Source organism: Melanotaenia boesemani, chromosome 5 (genome assembly GCF_017639745.1).
Source record: "Melanotaenia boesemani isolate fMelBoe1 chromosome 5, fMelBoe1.pri, whole genome shotgun sequence".
NCBI lineage: Eukaryota > Metazoa > Chordata > Actinopteri > Atheriniformes > Melanotaeniidae > Melanotaenia > Melanotaenia boesemani.
The window spans coordinates 14,842,238-14,858,659 of NC_055686.1; the positions used below are offsets into that span (position 1 = coordinate 14,842,238).

General features: G+C 39.6%; 2 protein-coding genes across 4 annotated transcripts; both read right to left on the reverse strand.

Moving 5' to 3' along the window:
• Nucleotides 1-62: 62 nt before the first annotated feature.
• On the reverse strand, nucleotides 63-5,165 carry fam113 (family with sequence similarity 113). Its single transcript, XM_041984812.1, has 8 exons — nucleotides 4,822-5,165; nucleotides 4,556-4,637; nucleotides 4,390-4,469; nucleotides 3,941-4,173; nucleotides 3,009-3,159; nucleotides 2,390-2,642; nucleotides 792-983; nucleotides 63-611 (listed from the first exon to the last, which is right to left on the reverse strand). Exons 1-8 carry the CDS (start codon nucleotides 4,822-4,824, stop codon nucleotides 472-474), a joined length of 1,134 nt encoding a protein of 377 aa, XP_041840746.1. The 5' UTR covers nucleotides 4,825-5,165; the 3' UTR covers nucleotides 63-471.
• An 846-nt stretch (nucleotides 5,166-6,011) lies between these two features.
• rpgrip1 (RPGR interacting protein 1) lies at nucleotides 6,012-16,129 on the reverse strand. 3 transcript variants are annotated; one of them, XM_041984800.1, is made up of 31 exons: nucleotides 15,838-16,129; nucleotides 15,246-15,368; nucleotides 14,452-14,505; nucleotides 14,219-14,339; nucleotides 13,811-14,016; nucleotides 13,620-13,722; nucleotides 13,312-13,449; nucleotides 12,495-12,600; nucleotides 12,365-12,388; nucleotides 12,136-12,282; nucleotides 11,970-12,043; nucleotides 11,611-11,831; nucleotides 11,358-11,464; nucleotides 11,213-11,263; nucleotides 10,949-11,128; nucleotides 10,739-10,856; nucleotides 10,397-10,560; nucleotides 9,964-10,309; nucleotides 9,704-9,864; nucleotides 9,059-9,291; nucleotides 8,858-8,973; nucleotides 8,432-8,646; nucleotides 8,236-8,292; nucleotides 7,967-8,160; nucleotides 7,692-7,767; nucleotides 7,513-7,576; nucleotides 7,282-7,367; nucleotides 7,017-7,206; nucleotides 6,845-6,929; nucleotides 6,514-6,641; nucleotides 6,012-6,323 (listed from the first exon to the last, which is right to left on the reverse strand). In XM_041984800.1, the coding sequence occupies exons 2-31, from the start codon at nucleotides 15,331-15,333 to the stop codon at nucleotides 6,067-6,069; spliced, it is 4,110 nt and encodes a 1,369-aa protein (XP_041840734.1). In that variant the 5' UTR covers nucleotides 15,334-15,368; nucleotides 15,838-16,129; the 3' UTR covers nucleotides 6,012-6,066. The 3 variants fall into 3 exon arrangements, with proteins under 3 accessions (XP_041840734.1, XP_041840735.1, XP_041840733.1); XM_041984801.1 differs by having other exon boundaries at nucleotides 7,522-7,576; nucleotides 13,312-13,452; XM_041984799.1 differs by having other exon boundaries at nucleotides 13,312-13,452.
• Between the last annotated feature and the right edge of the window lie 293 nt (nucleotides 16,130-16,422).

Below are 16,422 nucleotides of genomic sequence, written 5' to 3' on the forward strand. Positions count from 1 at the left end.
GTTTCTTTCACAGAGCAATAAAACTTTCTGATGGCTGAAAAACATGAGTAGTGTTTCCAATAGCAACTTTAGTTAAACTTTATTCTCACTTAACATTAAAACACTTATTTCACACACACCTTTCGAAGTGGGGCCTTCAAAAAGAAAAGGAGAAAAAAAAAAGCCATCTATGCAACGGAACACGAGTCAACAATTGGCATTGGTTTTTGACAAAGCGTGAACTTTACAGGTGAAACAGTTCAGTCTTCAAATCTGTCAAATTTAATAGAAAGCAGCACCAGACAAATGATACTGCCGAATTAAAAATGTATCAAATGACAAAAATGTTATCAAAAACTCTGTACTGAAGAAAATAATTTAAAACTACAAAAAGACACTAAAACAGAATAAGAAAAATGCCTCTAGTTCTCTGGGCCAGAAAGCACAGTAGCTGGAATGTGACCATGTCTGAAGCTTAAAAGCACCTCTGCATCAGTAGTAGCCGCGACCAGCATTAGGTTTGTGGTGGGTGTATGGGACGTATTGGCGTCTTGTGTGTCGGCTCCTCATCACATACTGATGATGGTCCTCTCTGTAGGGCTCAAAGTGGTGGGAAGGTCTGTAGTTGAAATCTGCAGGACAGATGGTAAAATCCAAATTAAAACTGTAGCGCTGACCGTGTAGATTGAGGACATCAGCTGTTAGAGGAAAAACATCCCAGTAGCATTCCCAGAATATAAAAAAAAAAGTTGATTTAAATAAAATTTCACTCTAAACTCTTCAAGTGTAAAGAAATGTGACTGAACGTTTACCATGTCTATCTTGTTTACGTTGATGCTGAGGTCTTTGGACTGGTAGAGACTGCTGGAGGGCAGTTCTGAAAAGTCTTGGAACCTCATAGCGATCTGGTTGTTGCCATGGCCTGTTGTCTGAGTTCAAGTAGTCGACAGAATTGCTGAAGAACTCCTCCCTGTTATTGTAATTCACTGCTGCTGAATGGTGCTCTGGAAAAAAAATAAGATGGGACGGCAGGAAAAGAAATATTAAACTGATAATCAGGACAGAATATCAATGTGTGCAGACGTAAGCATCATTCTTTAAAGAGAAAGTAACTTTTCGAATAAACTTTTTTCTTAAATGACCAAAAAGCTCCAAAAAAGTTGTTATACCACGGATGTCTAATGTTGGATCTCGAACCTTTGCCCCTTACCCTGCATTTCCACATGTTCCATCAACAAGGGTTTAATTTCATCTAAACTCAGCTTTGTATTGCACCAGAAGCATTTAGAAAGTGAAATAACTTGTATTTAGTTGGAGAGAGTGGCATATTTTGATGGCATTCAATTCACTGGTCACCACCTACTCGCAAAACTCCAGCAGTTAATTTCAAAGGCTTGTCCTCCATCTAAGAATGCACTTTGTAAACTGCTAAAGCTCATTACATAATGATAAAATTACTGATGGATCACTAGCTTGGTCTGCTAGTTTTGCTGATGCAGTTATGAGACATACGACTGGAAATATGCATAAGGTGCTTTTTGCTAAATGGAATAATCTCTGCTGTTACCAACTCTGACTTCCTACTAAGCTCATCTGTTCTGTGCAGCGTGACACACCAATCTGAAATGGATCCGATGCATATTTACAGCAGAGCAGAGAGATGCTTTTTAAGACATTTCTGAAATGGGCAGCAGTACATATCCTGGGACTACAAGAATCATCAAAAATGGCTGAAAACACCTCCAGCAACCATCTCAGCTGTGTCCTGCTGGCTCCAAGGACTTGTTCAGGAAGAACAAATGGGAGGATAGAAGCAGTTAAAAGCCGGCTGTTTTGCTATGTATGCACCAGTGAGCAGGCATGAAAACTTGAGGCACTTCAGGTAAGATTTACAAAAATATAGTTTTTTCACAAAGAGTAATAATATATGTTCTAGTTGGGCATACCAGTTAGTAAGCCTAACATTTAAAACACTCAGGTGTCACAATATATAAAATATGTTGATATTAAATACTTTTAATATGGATTTTTTTTTTTTTAAATACTGGATAAAGAACAGGCTAGAACTCAACTGAATACTTTCTATAGCAGACAGCAAACAGGCAGCCATTCCAATGGGCCTTTGGAAATGTAAGGGGCTATTATGATTTATCTGAACAAAATCTTATTTACTGAAAGTAATCTGGACACACTGTCATCTTAAGTCTTAACTGAAAGTTTTGGGGCATTGTTGCAGGCTTACTGCTGATCACTAAGTTCTGGGTGCTCTGAAAAGAACAAGTCGTGTCAAATTAAAAACAATAATGCAATATTTGGTGCAATAAAAAAGGTATGAAAAACACAACCAACAAGCAAGCCACATTTCACATTAAGTTATTTTTGGAATATTATATCCACACAAAGCCTTTACCTTCTCCAACAGCGATCAGGGGACAGGGCAATATCACACCCCAAGCTTGTGCAATGTGTTGTAACAGAAGACAAGTTATCCTGCGGTGGGCAATGGCATTCCAGTGGACTCCATCCTTTGTACGATGGTGCAGAGAGAAGCGAAACTGGAAGTGGAGGTCCAACACATCCTTCTCATAGGCGTCCGCCAGGGTCCCACTGAAGAAGTTGGCTTCAACCACATCGTATCGCAACTGGGGAGCTTTGTGCTCAATCTGAGGTGAAGAGAAAGAAGAGAAAAACAGAACGCTTTGAAAACAACCTAAAAGCCAGAATGTGGTGGACAAAAATCTGTATAGTCTGTCAAACTGTATCTAAAAAGGATCAGATACATTAGTGTGAAGATTTAACAATTGACAGATAATATGGTGCAACCATTTTCATTTGCACCTCTTTTTTTTATATTTTCCTGAAGTAATCTACTCAAACTATTAGTATTTAATTTTCACTACTCAGCTTTAACATAATCTGAGGAACACAAGTTGAATTCGACTCCTTTCCCAGTTTAATTCCCTCTCCCAGTAAGAGGTTCAGAGAAACTTTGTGAACAACTATGATACTTTTGGTGGTCAATGATGTACCTCAGGCACCAGGAAACCACCTTTGATCTTCTTTCCCAAGGGCATTGTGAGGTTCCATATGACCAGCGTATCCTCTGGGAGACTCTCACTCAGTACATCAAAGAACTTGTCAAGGTTCTCCTTATAGTCGTCAAGCCAACTGGAATTATATCTACAAAACCAAAACACATAAACAAATTCATCACATACAAGTCTTGGGCTTTAAAAGGTAACTGGATGACAACAGCAGACCAGCCAATTCAGCTTTGTACTGAGGTTCAGGAAAGGCAACCAAAAAATGGATTATGTTTATATAGATTTTTTAGTGTTTCCACCAGGTTCACACACTTGGGAGGGCAGGGGGGGTACACAACATTTGTTTTCTAAATCATTGGTTCCCAACCTATTTTCCTCAGGAGCCCCCTTCAAGCATATACTGGACATGACAATGTCTTCAATATCCAAGAAAAGTAGGTGGTGTTACACAATTAGCGGTAAAAGAATCGATATTGAATCGAAATCGAATCAAAATGGGCGGCTTTTAATCAAGTCGATTCAGGAAATTAGTGATGATACCCAGCCCTATAAATTAATGTGCCATACCACTTCATTTCTTATCTGAAAACTGCCTGAATTCATCTCAATGGAAAACTGTTCCTGAAACTTGCCATGCAACAGACAACCTTTTGAAATTGGGATCATGACATTCACATAGCATTACTCAACAAATATTTATTTTTTTAAGAGTACACACTGAATTGAAGCCTTTGTTCCAAGTATGGATAAACCTATTTCTATAATAAACTCCATTATAGTATATATAGCTGCCCTCAGCCTACCAATATAAGGTGGCATCACCTTACACTGACCTTTTTACAGTGTTGAACTTTAATGCCATTTTGATGTCCAATGCATCACTAGGAAAACTATTAACACTTGCACCTCCTACCCACCTTGAAATGTCCCATACACAGGAGTTGACAATGAGTACATCAGGTTTCAAGCCATGGCGGAAGTCCTCTATGATGCTCTCCATGTATCGGGAGAAGATGCGGGTCACAAAGTAAAACCGAACCAGATGGTGATCAGACTGGAACTGTCGGACCTCCTTGTACTCCGTCCCATTGGTCATTTGACTCAGACATCCCCCTTCGATCAGGCAGTCCTGTTCAAAGCTCATCTCACCCTGAAGGGATGAATGTGCAGAACACAGAGAAATGAGGATTTGTTAGTGGAAGATTTGTAATGATAGTGATTTTATACTGGAAAAAAGCCTTCATTCAAAATATCTTTGTAAAGCAAAATAAGTGGTACATGAACTATTTTTTAAATAATGGATTTTTTTTTTTAGCAACCAACTTAAAGTCTCATCAGTATGTCATGCTGTAATAGTAGAGCTTGCCTTGCTCTTTAGTTGTCTTAAGGAGAGGAATTTGTCCTTTTGCAGCAATACAACAAGGTCCTTGTAAACAGACCGCTGAACTGAGGAGGAAACACATGGGTTAGTCTTGCTGGCGACACACAAACTCCTTAAGGAAAAATAAGCTTAACTATAAACCGTTACTCACTGGAGTCTCCCAACACAACCACAAACTTGTTATGAAGCAGCTGACTGGCCTGCTGGTGGTTCACACTCTTTAGCATTTCTCTCTGTTAATTACACCAAACACTTACTTTTTATTATGAACAGATGAGTACATTTATTGTTTAATTAATACACGACTTTTAGCTGGTTGGTGGTTGCAAGAATGACAAGTGGGCAAGAAACGGCTCGCTAACGGGCTATTTAGCAAACTGCGCTGATTTATGTTAAATTAATGCAAAATATACTTACCATTGTTATATTTGAAAGGAAAAAAACTGGAAAAATATTGTTAACAAGCGGTTTTACCGTTTACACCACCAAATCACTAACCGTCTCAATAACTGACAAACGATGTAAAGTTGTCAGTTTTTCCCCGTTACTAACTCAGCTAAGATTAGCCAATTTGAGTGGAAAGTGAATCGATATGGATGTTTTTAGCCTGAAAGCTAAAGTCTACAATGATGTCACCAACTGTCTCCTCTTTTTTTTATTTGAAAGACGCCAAATTTGAAAAACCACGAAGAACTTTTCCTTTTGACGAGCACATCAAGCCGAGTCCTTCGAGTCTGCCGTTAGCTCAAGAGACACAGGTGTAGCTACTTCAACGGTGCTTTTAAAGGGTGTCGGATAATTCGCCAACTTACTGTCAGCATTTATTTATTTATTTTCCATTATTTAATTACATTTCGTTTACAAGGCTGCAGATTTTATTGTAATCTCCAATAGGGCACGTTTATTCCAATCTCCAGTCTTAAGCAATAGCGCTCGAGACTTCCTGAAGGTCTTTTGTAACGTTAAAGCATTAAATTAACGAGTAACTAAGTATAAATAGTATCTTTAGGCACTGAGACCTTTGCAAAAACATGGAATTTGCTCTAATATTTTCAGTTACAAAATAATAATAATAATAATAATAAATATAATAATAATAATAATAATAGTAATAATAATAATAACAATAGCACAAATATGACATACATAAAATAGTATCTTTGCACCAATAAAGTGATTCCCAAATAGCTATTTGCTTAAAACTTGGCATGTGTGCATAAGCTTGAAAAAACTAGTCCCCCACCTAAATCCTAAAATCCTCCATCTTACCATGCTTTCTCTAAAATACATTTATGTACAACCATATCTCATAAAGCAAAAACAAACCAGAGACAAGAGGGGCGGAAAGTTAGAATACTGTAAACTGTTGATTGAGGACAGTGCATTTGCAGCTTAATTATTTTGGTAATTGGCAACAAATCAGTAAGATGAGCCGCACCATTCAGAATGCAGTTTTTTTTTTTTTTTTGTTTTTAGATGGCCATTGTAGAAAATTAATAAGGAAAATGTTGTCATTTGGGTACATGATAAAAGAAATTGCAAAAGAAAATGCATAAATAAAATAAAATAAAAAACAGCATATTGTGTCTTTCAAAATGAATCTTTATTTTGTTGAATCTTTTCATTTAGTTGAAGGGTAAAACAGTTTCCATGTTTTTAGATTCAGTAGAAGTCATTGTCATCGCCATCATCAAAATCTAGCACCTGTATCTGATCTTTTTTCTTTTCTTCTTGTTCTTGTTCTCCTTCTTCCTCTTCTTCTTCCTCCTTTGCCTCACCTTCCTCTTCATCTGTCTCATCCTCAGTTTTACTCTCATCTTGCTTATGAAACTCCTGGTAAATTCCAGTCAGTGCTTTCGCTGCCTCTAGTGACACTTTCAAATTTCCTATTACCTCCTTGTCTTCATCCACACTCACAACTAGAGAAAAGAGACACAATAAGACATAATAAGACATTTACTCAAGTCAAAACTGCACAAGAAAATTCATTGTTGTTTTTTTCTTTTTCTGTCAGAGATGTTTTTTTATTATTATTTTCACTCACATTATTGTTCAAGAGGATATTTTTATAACATTTTCCCCAGAAAATCACACAAACATGACACTTACTATCAATTTGTTGTTCAATGACATCATTTCCTGTGAGCAGCAATTCCTGCAGGTCAAGGAAAGCATGTCCAACATCCACACACTCTTCATCATCGTCCATTGGCTCACTCACTACTGTGAACTTTAACCTGCCAACACACACATCAACATACATGCTTGCCTTTGTGTATTAGGCAATATATATATATATATATATATATATATATATATATATATATATATATATATATATATATATATATTGATATCAATAAAAACTCAGACAAATCCAGATGTACTCATATTTTAAAATGTATTATGTATGAAATACCAGCATCATAGATAGCAATACCTGCCCTGGTTGGGGTCCGTTCCCTCCAACATAGTGTAAAGATATTGTCTGAGTGGAGCTGACTGGGAACCATTCACATAAATCACTGGAAGGGACAAAGAAAAAGAATTTAGGGTTTATATGTGGTTTGTGGAATTCAAACTTTACAGCCACCAAGCTCCTCATCTCTCACCTCGTGTGAAGTTGTAGTGAACCTCCTCCCCTTTCACAGGCTTGCGGAGAGACATTGGTGTTTCTGTCGTCTCCATGGGGACGCCCAGCAGCCGATATTCCACATAAACGCGTTGCACTGACTTGTCCATTGCCAAACGTGAGGATGGCTCAAATGTCAGTGACAGAATCTCAACTCTTAGCTTCTCTCCCTGAAACACAACGACACTCTTGTAATCCATATCATCAGCACTGATGTTCCGCTTTCATTGACAAATATTTCATACCTTTCTCATTTTTCGTCTTGGTGGTATGATTATAATGTCACTTTGTGAGGAACTGGACTCTGAGGACTCAGGGGCCTCACTGTCTCCTGTTTTGAAAAAAAAATAAGAGAGAAAATTTTAAAGGTTATAAAACCCTGTTAGCATGCAACAGTTTTAGTGAAGGCAGAATGAGCCTTTAAATGATGCAAACAAACTGAAAGCAAATCTGTTAAATGCATATGTAATAATTACCGCTCTCACTCCTCTCCTCTTCCTCCTCATCCTCCACCATCGACACCTCCAAAGAGGGAAGGTCCTAAAAAATATAAAGAAAAAATGGGGTTAAAACATTTGTCTATGCACAGCTTTATTTTAACTAAAAAAATGACTACAAGGACCACAAGTTGCTTTCAAAAACTTCAGAAGCTGACCTGAGTCCTGACATCACTGACGGAGCTCCTTGACGGTGTGGTGGGTGATTGTCTGGAAGATGCTTCCACCGAAGATCTTCAATGGGAATAAATGTTATTGTCAACAGATTTTCATATATATTCTATCAGGATTTGTATTTAGTATGATTTATATTTAAACCTGTTAACATTTTTCAATGATTCTTAAAATCCTCCTTTTTTCAGGCCCAAAATTTATATCAGTATCTGGAGGTTAGTAATACTTTTTGGCATAAAGAAAGTGCTCTGCAACTTACTTTGCAGTTTGCCGATGAGATGTTGTGGTTGGTCTTGGCTCTGGTGTCAGATCAGGGCTTCTCAGGTAAAGGTTAGGCGAGCTCTTGATGGATCTGTTCCTCTCTATTGATGGATGAGTACCTGGTGGCTTCACAGAGGTGATTTTCCCTGATCTCAGGTCCTGTGAGCTTTTCTGTTTGACTGGAGGCCGAGGCTGCAACCAAAGAAATATATAAGTGTGCAAATACTTTAAAAGCTTATCGACATATAATTCTGCTTGAATCCTTACCCAGGCTTTTGTCTCTTTCTGCACACCTGTGGTTTCTCTGGGCTCAGGTTGCTGAGTCTGTTGTTCAGCCACAGAAGAAAGGGAGTTAAGCCAGAAAACAGGAAGTACACACCAGTATTTACATATACTCAGTTTGAGCTTCTTAGAGCAATTTTCTTCCCACATTTTAAGTACCAGCAGGATGAAATAACATCACCTTCACTCTGGGCTTAGCTACGGGCCTGTGTGGATCCTCCTCTTTTCTTCTCTCCTCCCTCGCAGTGCTTTCCATCACCCTGCTCTGCTCATCAACTCCCCTCTCCCCTCTAACATGCAAGGCATCCATCGAAGGCTGAAAGGGGTACTTCCATTTCACCATGACTCTAACCATGCCCCGAGGTCCACCAGCTGGATCCCTCAGGACATAATCACCTGGCAGAACACAGATTTTTTTTTTAAAAATTGCAGAGGATGAAGTCAGAGTCCAGCCCGGTGATGAGATACTAACTTAATAGGAATGTTTCAGTCGGATCAGTTGATTTTCTATGTATTGCGAGGTGTTCCATATGTGGTGTAACTATGATAACAAGCTGGTTTCCACTATTTGGCACAGAGTCGTCCAGCTGATTTATTTTTCTCTCACCTCTAATCTCTCTCCCTGTAGCCAGGGGCAGCAATGGGATGGGGGTCTTGGCCAGATAGGCTGGTGGTATCTGGTCATCACTCTCATCAAACACATACACCCACAAACTGCTGGACCTGGAAAAAAGAAAAGGAGTTGAAAGGTGGCTAAAAACCCAAGATCTCTCTTACATTGTGTAATTAAAATTGTATACAAGCAAACCTGAGGTAGTGCAGCACATCAGCTGATACTGCTAGAGGGTAGCTGGTGACGTCATTGAACACAGGATCAGCTGTGCATTGGACAGTTTGAGAAACGTGAGGTGGCAGGTCGTAGAACCTGTACGTCAGGTAGGCATCAGGAAGGAGTCCTGGCCAGCGAGCACTCAAACCCACACAGCGCTCCAGCATCACCACCAACTCGTTGGGGATCCCACCACCATAGTCATGTAACTCCTGTAATCAACAGTAAATAATAACATAAATCTCACTGACGCTTAAAAACAGGGAATTCTAGTTAAAAGTCCTTATAAAATAAAAATAGATATGTGTATAGAAGGTAAAAGCAGTGAAATCCCATTTTCTCTTCTATTCCTCTCTTTTGCAAAGAAAAGATCCCCTTTGTTTTTGTAAGGGATCAAAGAGTGGTGACAACGTAGTCATCCAAATGTTCTCCAGAGCCCAAAAATAAAGGGCAAGATAGTGATACTTATTGATTCCCAAAAGAAAAAGGAATTTTTTTTCTAAAATGGAAGGATAGGGACAAATGCTAGGACCAAGGGATTGGAATGGGATTGGGCGCTTTTATGAATGTGGGGAAAAAGTTCCCTACATGCATGAAAAGAACATATTCCTCCTGCTGTTTTACCTCATGACTACTGTCCTGCCAGCCAAGAGAAATCTGTACAGGACCCCTTTGTGTCACTGTTCTTCTGTCAGCTTCGCTTTCTGCCACAGTGGCAACAGGCTCTGCAGGAGGGAACAGGCGTGCCCAGAAATCCACCATACCAACAATTTCACCCTCATGTCCTAAGAGAATGAAGACATGTTTGAAAGACATGTATAATTTTTTTTTCACTTCATACTAGTGGAAATGATTAACCCCTTGTTGTATGCACCATAACTCACCTGTAATAGTAACACGGCCACTGATTCGTTCTCCTCTCCTCTCTATAGCGCCCATGAGTGACATGTGTCCGCTTCCATGAGTGACAAACTGGATGCCTCCTACAGCCTGGTGGAGCTCCACGCGGACCCTTGACCCCTGACCTCCCAGCCTGCCCAGATCCCTGACTGTCAGAGCATAGCGAGACGTAAACCCATAGTTGGGTTGGCTTCCTGACACAAGGGGAGTAGAGTGCATCTCAAAGTCCAACAGGCAGTAGGTGCAGAAGGTCACAATGTCTTTATTTTTGTCTGCTCCTGGATGGATGTTGCCCATAGTCCGGAGCCCTGATGGAGTGAAGGTGGCCGCCTGGAAGTACAAAACCACAGGTATTCTCAAGTTTTCTGGAAAAACTTCTTGGACTTATTCAAGATATTGAAGGGTTAGGGTTTTTACCTTAAGGTGAATCTCCAGTAGTGACTCTCCAGCCTTTAGCTGAGAGAAAGGCAGATCATCTTCAATAGGCTGTACCACCTCCTGACCTCCAGCTGGCCAAGTGTACTGTATTGGTATGGTTCGTTTGTAGTTCCTGGGGCTGTACGCCAACTCTTTCAACTGAGCTTAAGATACAGAGAAGAGCAAAAACACTCTGAAAGACTAACTGAACTGGCAGGTTCTAACTTTCTATGCTATTAGCTCTTTGATCTTTGAACTGATGAAATAATATAGATTGATGTTTTTAGCTGTTATGTTGGGTTCTCTTGATCCTGCTGTCTCTATAGATATGGGTTTTCATACCTTGCAAAGTGTTGATCTGTAGAGCTCTTTTTGCTAGAAGTTTGTCTTTCTCTGCTACCCTCCTTGTATTCTCCTCCCTCTCTCTTTCCACCCTCTGATTGATTGTACTTAACTCTTCCTTGGAGAGGAGATTTTTAGACATAATGTTAATTAAAATTTCACTTATTTCAATTGAATTCTGAGTTATGTATGCTTTTAAACAGTATGTACCTGCAGGTCTTTAGTAATTTTGTGCTCCAGCAGCAGCAGGTTTCTGGTTTTCTGTAGCTCGAGCACAGTCTCAGCATGCGATGCCTGGATGTTTACCAACTCACGGGTTGCATCTTCCACCTTCCCATCAGGCAAGAGGAAGCGCAGGCTCTCCCTGCTCTCCTGTTGCATCCTAAAGGCCTGTATTGAAAGGGCATGAAGACACAATGTTATAGAGCAAGATTTTGGGTCTCTCTGGTGACAGCAAAACAAAGAGATACAAACCTTGATCTGCACAAGAGTTTCACTGAGCTCCTCAACACTCATATCAAACTCCTGGAAGAGAGATTGGAACTGTGTCACAATATGTGCAACAACAGCATAGATTACAGAAAAGGGATAAGCTTATTATTAGTGGTACATTTCTGACCTTGGTGACTGAATCCAGTCTGCCTTGCAGAGTGGAGACTTGCTCTCTGTACTGGACAACCTCCCGTTCTAGATACTCTTGTTTGTCTCTCATCGACAATGAGAACTCTAAATATAAATGTTGTCAAATGTTGAGATTTGTTGTTGTAAAAATGGGTTCAAAACTGAGGAGATGGTGTTAGCATTAGGGTTAGGCATATATTTGGTGGAAAGAAATCTAAAAATGAGAAGTGTTTTTATCTGAGAGTCCTTACCTCCCTCTTGCTCCCTCCGCTCCTCCAGCATCTCCTTCTCATGCCTCAGCTTCTCCTTCTCCAGCTCCAGCCTGCTTCTCTCCTCCTTCTCTGCTTGCAGCATTTTCTCCAGTCTCTGAATGTCCATGCTGTAGACATTTTCCACTACAATGTCTCTCTTCTGCCCCTTTTCTCTGTGTTTTTCCACATGATCATCATGGTCGCTCTGGGCAGATAAAGTACTACAAAACAGAGAAGGTGTAACCACCGGAAAGAACTGAACTGCTTTAGTTGATACTTTTGGTTTTCAACATTTTTATCCAGTAAGATTCCTCCACTATATCAGTGAAGGTTTGTCTTTTTTTTTTTCTTAATCTTACCTCTTTAGTAGGGTGTCATAGTTTTCTTTAATCAGATCCCTCTCCCCTTCCAAGTCTGATATCCTCTCCTCGAGCTAAAAGACATAAAGCAGAATTTCCTATCATTTCTGCCATCTTAGATATTGTCTTGTATTTGGGATTAAAGTTACAGATGGAGTTGCTATACCTTGTCCAGGGTCTGTAGAGACAAAGATGTGGTTGTAAGCTGTCCCTCAAGAGCCAGAGCTCTCTGCCGTTCCTGTTTGAGCTGCTCAGTCAGCTCCTCGACTTTCTCCAGTAGAGCACCCTGGCTTTCCTTGAGTGACCTCTGACTCTGAAACAAACACATGACAGTCAAAATGAACACAAGGTGAACAAGTCAGAAATATTCATTGTGAATTTGCTGAGTCTTTTACCTCCTCCAGCTGTTTCTCATATGTCTAGAAAGAAGAACAGCAAAATGCAATGAAATCGTCTGCCAATAAAATCCTGAAATAAAACAGATGAATGATGATTTGCAGAACAGATGTCTGACAGACGTCTCACCTCTTGCAGGTCGGTGAACTTCTCCTGACTTACTCTCAAGGCGGCACTTTTGTCTGAAAGCTGCTTTTGTAGACGGATTACATCCACATTCTCTCTAATAGTTGTTCTGACAGAAATAGAAGATATTTTTAGGATGTTTGCTTAATTAGGTTGGCTTTCTCACTGTTGTCCACTTCCTTATGACTAATCATAGTGTACAATTGTCAAATGAATGAACAAACTGTAGTTAGTTGCTGTGGAAAAAACCTCAGTTTTGGTTAAAATACTTACAGTGGGAGCAATGTGTAACAAAATTAAAGGTCAGTGACCAAAAATGCTCAATTTATATCTACTTGCAGTGGGTCCACACACATGGCAGCTACCATTTTTGTGTCACCACTTTTACTACGGTGTCTCTGAATGAAAACAACTCCGTGTGAAGTGAGCTTTGAAACTGAGGTATTGGCTTCGTTTGATAGGTACTAGAGCACTGTTTGGGATAAGTAACACCGTAAAAGGCACCAAAAGTAATTATTTGTAGTGCAGTCATTGCTGCACCTGAGGCCTCTAGATCCACTTGCACATGAAAACATGTTAATGTCTGGGAGAATTTTGGTCACTGATGGCCACCGTCCATTCACAACAGTGCTTGTCATTTGAATTCATTTCTATGCCCATCTTTACCACTAGATGTAAGTAATTCTCACATTTTGTACCTCTACAAGTGTACATCGAAAAGTATAAAGAGCAGAAGATGTTTGATCAAAGTGTCAAGAAAATACAGGTGTAGAAGCATGAATGCAAATTCTGTAATGTAACTTCAGTTTGATGTAGCCACCTGTGTCTATCCGCCTGCTGCTTTCTCAGCTCTCTAACCGTCCCCTCGATCTCTTTCTCTCTCTCCCTCAGTGTGTCTCTGAGTGTCTGAGCAGTCAGCTCCAGTTCTGTCATCCTCAACTGGTCTGTCATACCAGACCTGCTGGATGGGAGAGATATGACAAAGACAGAGGAGGAATCAGTTTATAGGTTCACACATTAGATAAGAGAGATGAGGAAGTGATTGTATTTATGACAATGAAGAAAGTTTTAGAAATGGCTCTAGTTGAAAGATGGATCCAGAGTCTGAAATGTGTTTTTTTTACTTACAATCTCTCCATCTCTGTTCTGGTATCCTCCAGCGTGAAGCCACATCGAGGCGGCGCTGTCTGAGCTGCCCTCCTGACTCCACCCTCCCCCTCCAGATTTTTACCTACCAACATGAGAAAGATGACTTTTAATTTGAATTGACAGCCATGTGTGAGATTTTTTTCACATTTCACACTCTGCTTAAAATTCACCTTTGCTGTACTTGTAGGGAGTACGAGCCCCGAGGTCCAAGATGTGCTGCTTGGCCAGACTGAGTTTGTTCTGTAGCACTACTTTCTGACTCTCCAGCATTGCCACTCGGGCCTCCAGCTCCTGAATTGTGTCCTCCATGTCCCTGTCTTTCAAACCACCAGACCCAGGACGGGGCTGACGAAGACGCATGAGCCTCGTGGACATTCTGGGGAAAACAGATGGCTTGTATTGGCCTCAGTGGACATAGGGGGATATGTCTTCTGCAGCAAAATGAAAATCTATCTACATAAATGACTCATTTCAAACAGGACTGAGTGTTCCATCTCCACTAAATAAGATACAATCGCTGTGTCTTTGCAGAATTGTGAGAAGTTGTGTGTCAAAGTTTTTGTGTTAGCTTGTGTTACCTGCGCATCCTGTGCTCCTGTGTTCGTGTGTGTTGTCTGAGCACGCTGTTTTCCTCCTGCAGTCGGAGACACAGATCCTCCAGATGCTCCCTGGGAAAACGAAACAGCCGCTGAGGGTCTGCTGAGGACAGCAAGCACAATCATGTTGAGATTCAAACCAAGACAACTGTACAGCCACTTTCAAAGCATTTGACTTTAAATGTACAAGGTGGAGTTTAGTAAAAAGGTTTTACGTTTTGTCTTCAAAACGTGATGCTTCTTCCAAGACTTGACATCACGTAGGTTATCTGGGAAAATAGCAACAATGTAATGCTTGCAGAGATTTGCAGTGCACATTTCCCAGTGTATATTTTTCACCTCTACTTTCAACATTAATGTCTATTCTGAATTTTAATCCACACTGAAGCTAAACATGGTCAAACATTTAACTTCCAGTCAAACATGTGACTTTTATTTATTTTGAATAATTCAAATGGTTTTGGGTAAGATGTTTGGTAAAATGTTAACAAATTATTGTGGAAAACCTGTTTAGTGGTTGGCTGCTGAGTGAATGCAAACACGATTGGTCTAAATTTCCTCCAAACATAAACTTGACTACTTCATGATTTGTAATGTTTAACCTGTTTAGGAGTAAGTAGAAAACCATTTTAAAAATCAAGCAAAGTGATCTAACATATACATTTGTATTACTCAAAAAAAGGTTCTTCTTGAAACAAGCAATTACTCAAAATGATCATGCTCCATCATTGTAAAAAAGAGTAACGATTCCAAAAATTAATGAAAAGCTAAATAAAATATCAGTACCATAAACAAAACAAGCAACCTGAGAATAATAACTTAATATAAGCAGTAGAATTTATGGCATAATTAGAAAATGACATTTACTAAAATTAATTTTCAGGCAATCTAGTTACTTGCGCTAATTTTTCGGCATAAAAGGCCAAATTAAATCTATTACTACTCATCCATGTTTACTATGTAAGTGTGTGTTAAAACATGACAGTGGTATGTTTCATTCAACACCAACCTGGTACAGTTGGCATCAGTCCTCCCCTCATCAGTCCCACATCCCTGACTGGGAGGTCCCCGGCCGTCTCGTCCACCACTGGCGACATCACACCTCTCAACTCAGACTCAGCCAATCAGACAGCTTCAGTTTTTTAAAATGGGGGAAAAAAAAGTTTATTCTTGTTTTTTGTCTTCTGTAAAAAGAAATTAATATAATAAATAGAACTTGTTTTTGTAAATGTTTAGCCTGTATCATTATGGTAACTGTTCTTTGTGTACATTATAAAATATAAACTAGAACAGCAGATAACATTTTTTATCCAAAGGTAAGAACTTAGTGTCCATCCAATCTCAGGTGTGATTGCAATCCCATTTTGAGCAACACTGAAAATTTCACAAGTAAGCAGAGTGGATTGACAGCCTATACTGCACAACACAAGTTTTTGTCATTTTAAGGTCTGCATGCATTACTGTGCAGCTGGTGATACAAGAGAAATCGTAGAAAAACAACTTGACAGTGATGAGCTATCCATTTCATTTCAGCTATTTATTTCAGAGCCAGTCAGACAACAACACTGAAAATCATTTGCCATAAAAAATATTTGACTCACCCTTTTCTGTGGTTCATACAAATGAGCTCTGCTAAACAAATATGCCGTGCTCCTGCTTTAGCCTACAGGCTCACTGCATGCGTGTCTCCGCCCTGTGCCTGGATGACAGCAGTTTTAATCCTTCATCAGCCGTTCTTCCCCCTATTCTTTCATGGCTTCTTTTCACATAAATTTGACACAAGCTGAAATTTTTAGAATCCACAATCATTAAATGTAAAATAACTCTGCTGAATGTAGTAAGCTCAAGGCCAACATAAATGTATTATATTTGTGTCTAATGCCTTCTCCTTAGATTCAGAGCTTGAGTTTGTCCATATGCTCCATCTGCCTTCAGGCTAATCCTATTTCTGAGCTAATCTGATAAGCAAGTGTCAGGTTACTTAATCTAAGATATGCTCTGAGGTTGGTTCTGTTGGTATACTGAGGATAGCTGTTATTGGAGAGAGGTAACTTTGTAAAGCAGCCATGCAAAAAGAAGAGGGGGGATGACAGTAAGCATGTAAAAGGTTACAGAAGGAGGGGATTTAAAAAACATGATGATCCATGTGTGAAAGAAATTACTGCAAGATAAAATGACCCACAAGC

Bases quoted from the DNA above. Each gene is read 5' to 3' on its own strand.
- fam113 (XM_041984812.1), bottom strand. The intron at 3,160-3,940 runs GTGGGTAGGAGG...TTGGTTTTGTAG, and splicing joins TGTGTATGGGACATTTCAAG to ATATAATTCCAGTTGGCTTG. The intron at 612-791 runs GTAAACGTTCAG...TCTGTCCTGCAG, and splicing joins ACGTAAACAAGATAGACATG to ATTTCAACTACAGACCTTCC.
- rpgrip1 (XM_041984799.1), bottom strand. From the start codon at position 15,333: ATGTCGCCAGTGGTGGACGAGACGGCCGGGGACCTCCCAGTCAGGGAT. The intron at 9,865-9,963 runs GTGAGTTATGGT...TCATTCTCTTAG, and splicing joins TGGCCGTGTTACTATTACAG to GACATGAGGGTGAAATTGTT. The intron at 8,161-8,235 runs GTAAGGATTCAA...CTTTGGTTGCAG, and splicing joins AGAAAGAGACAAAAGCCTGG to CCTCGGCCTCCAGTCAAACA.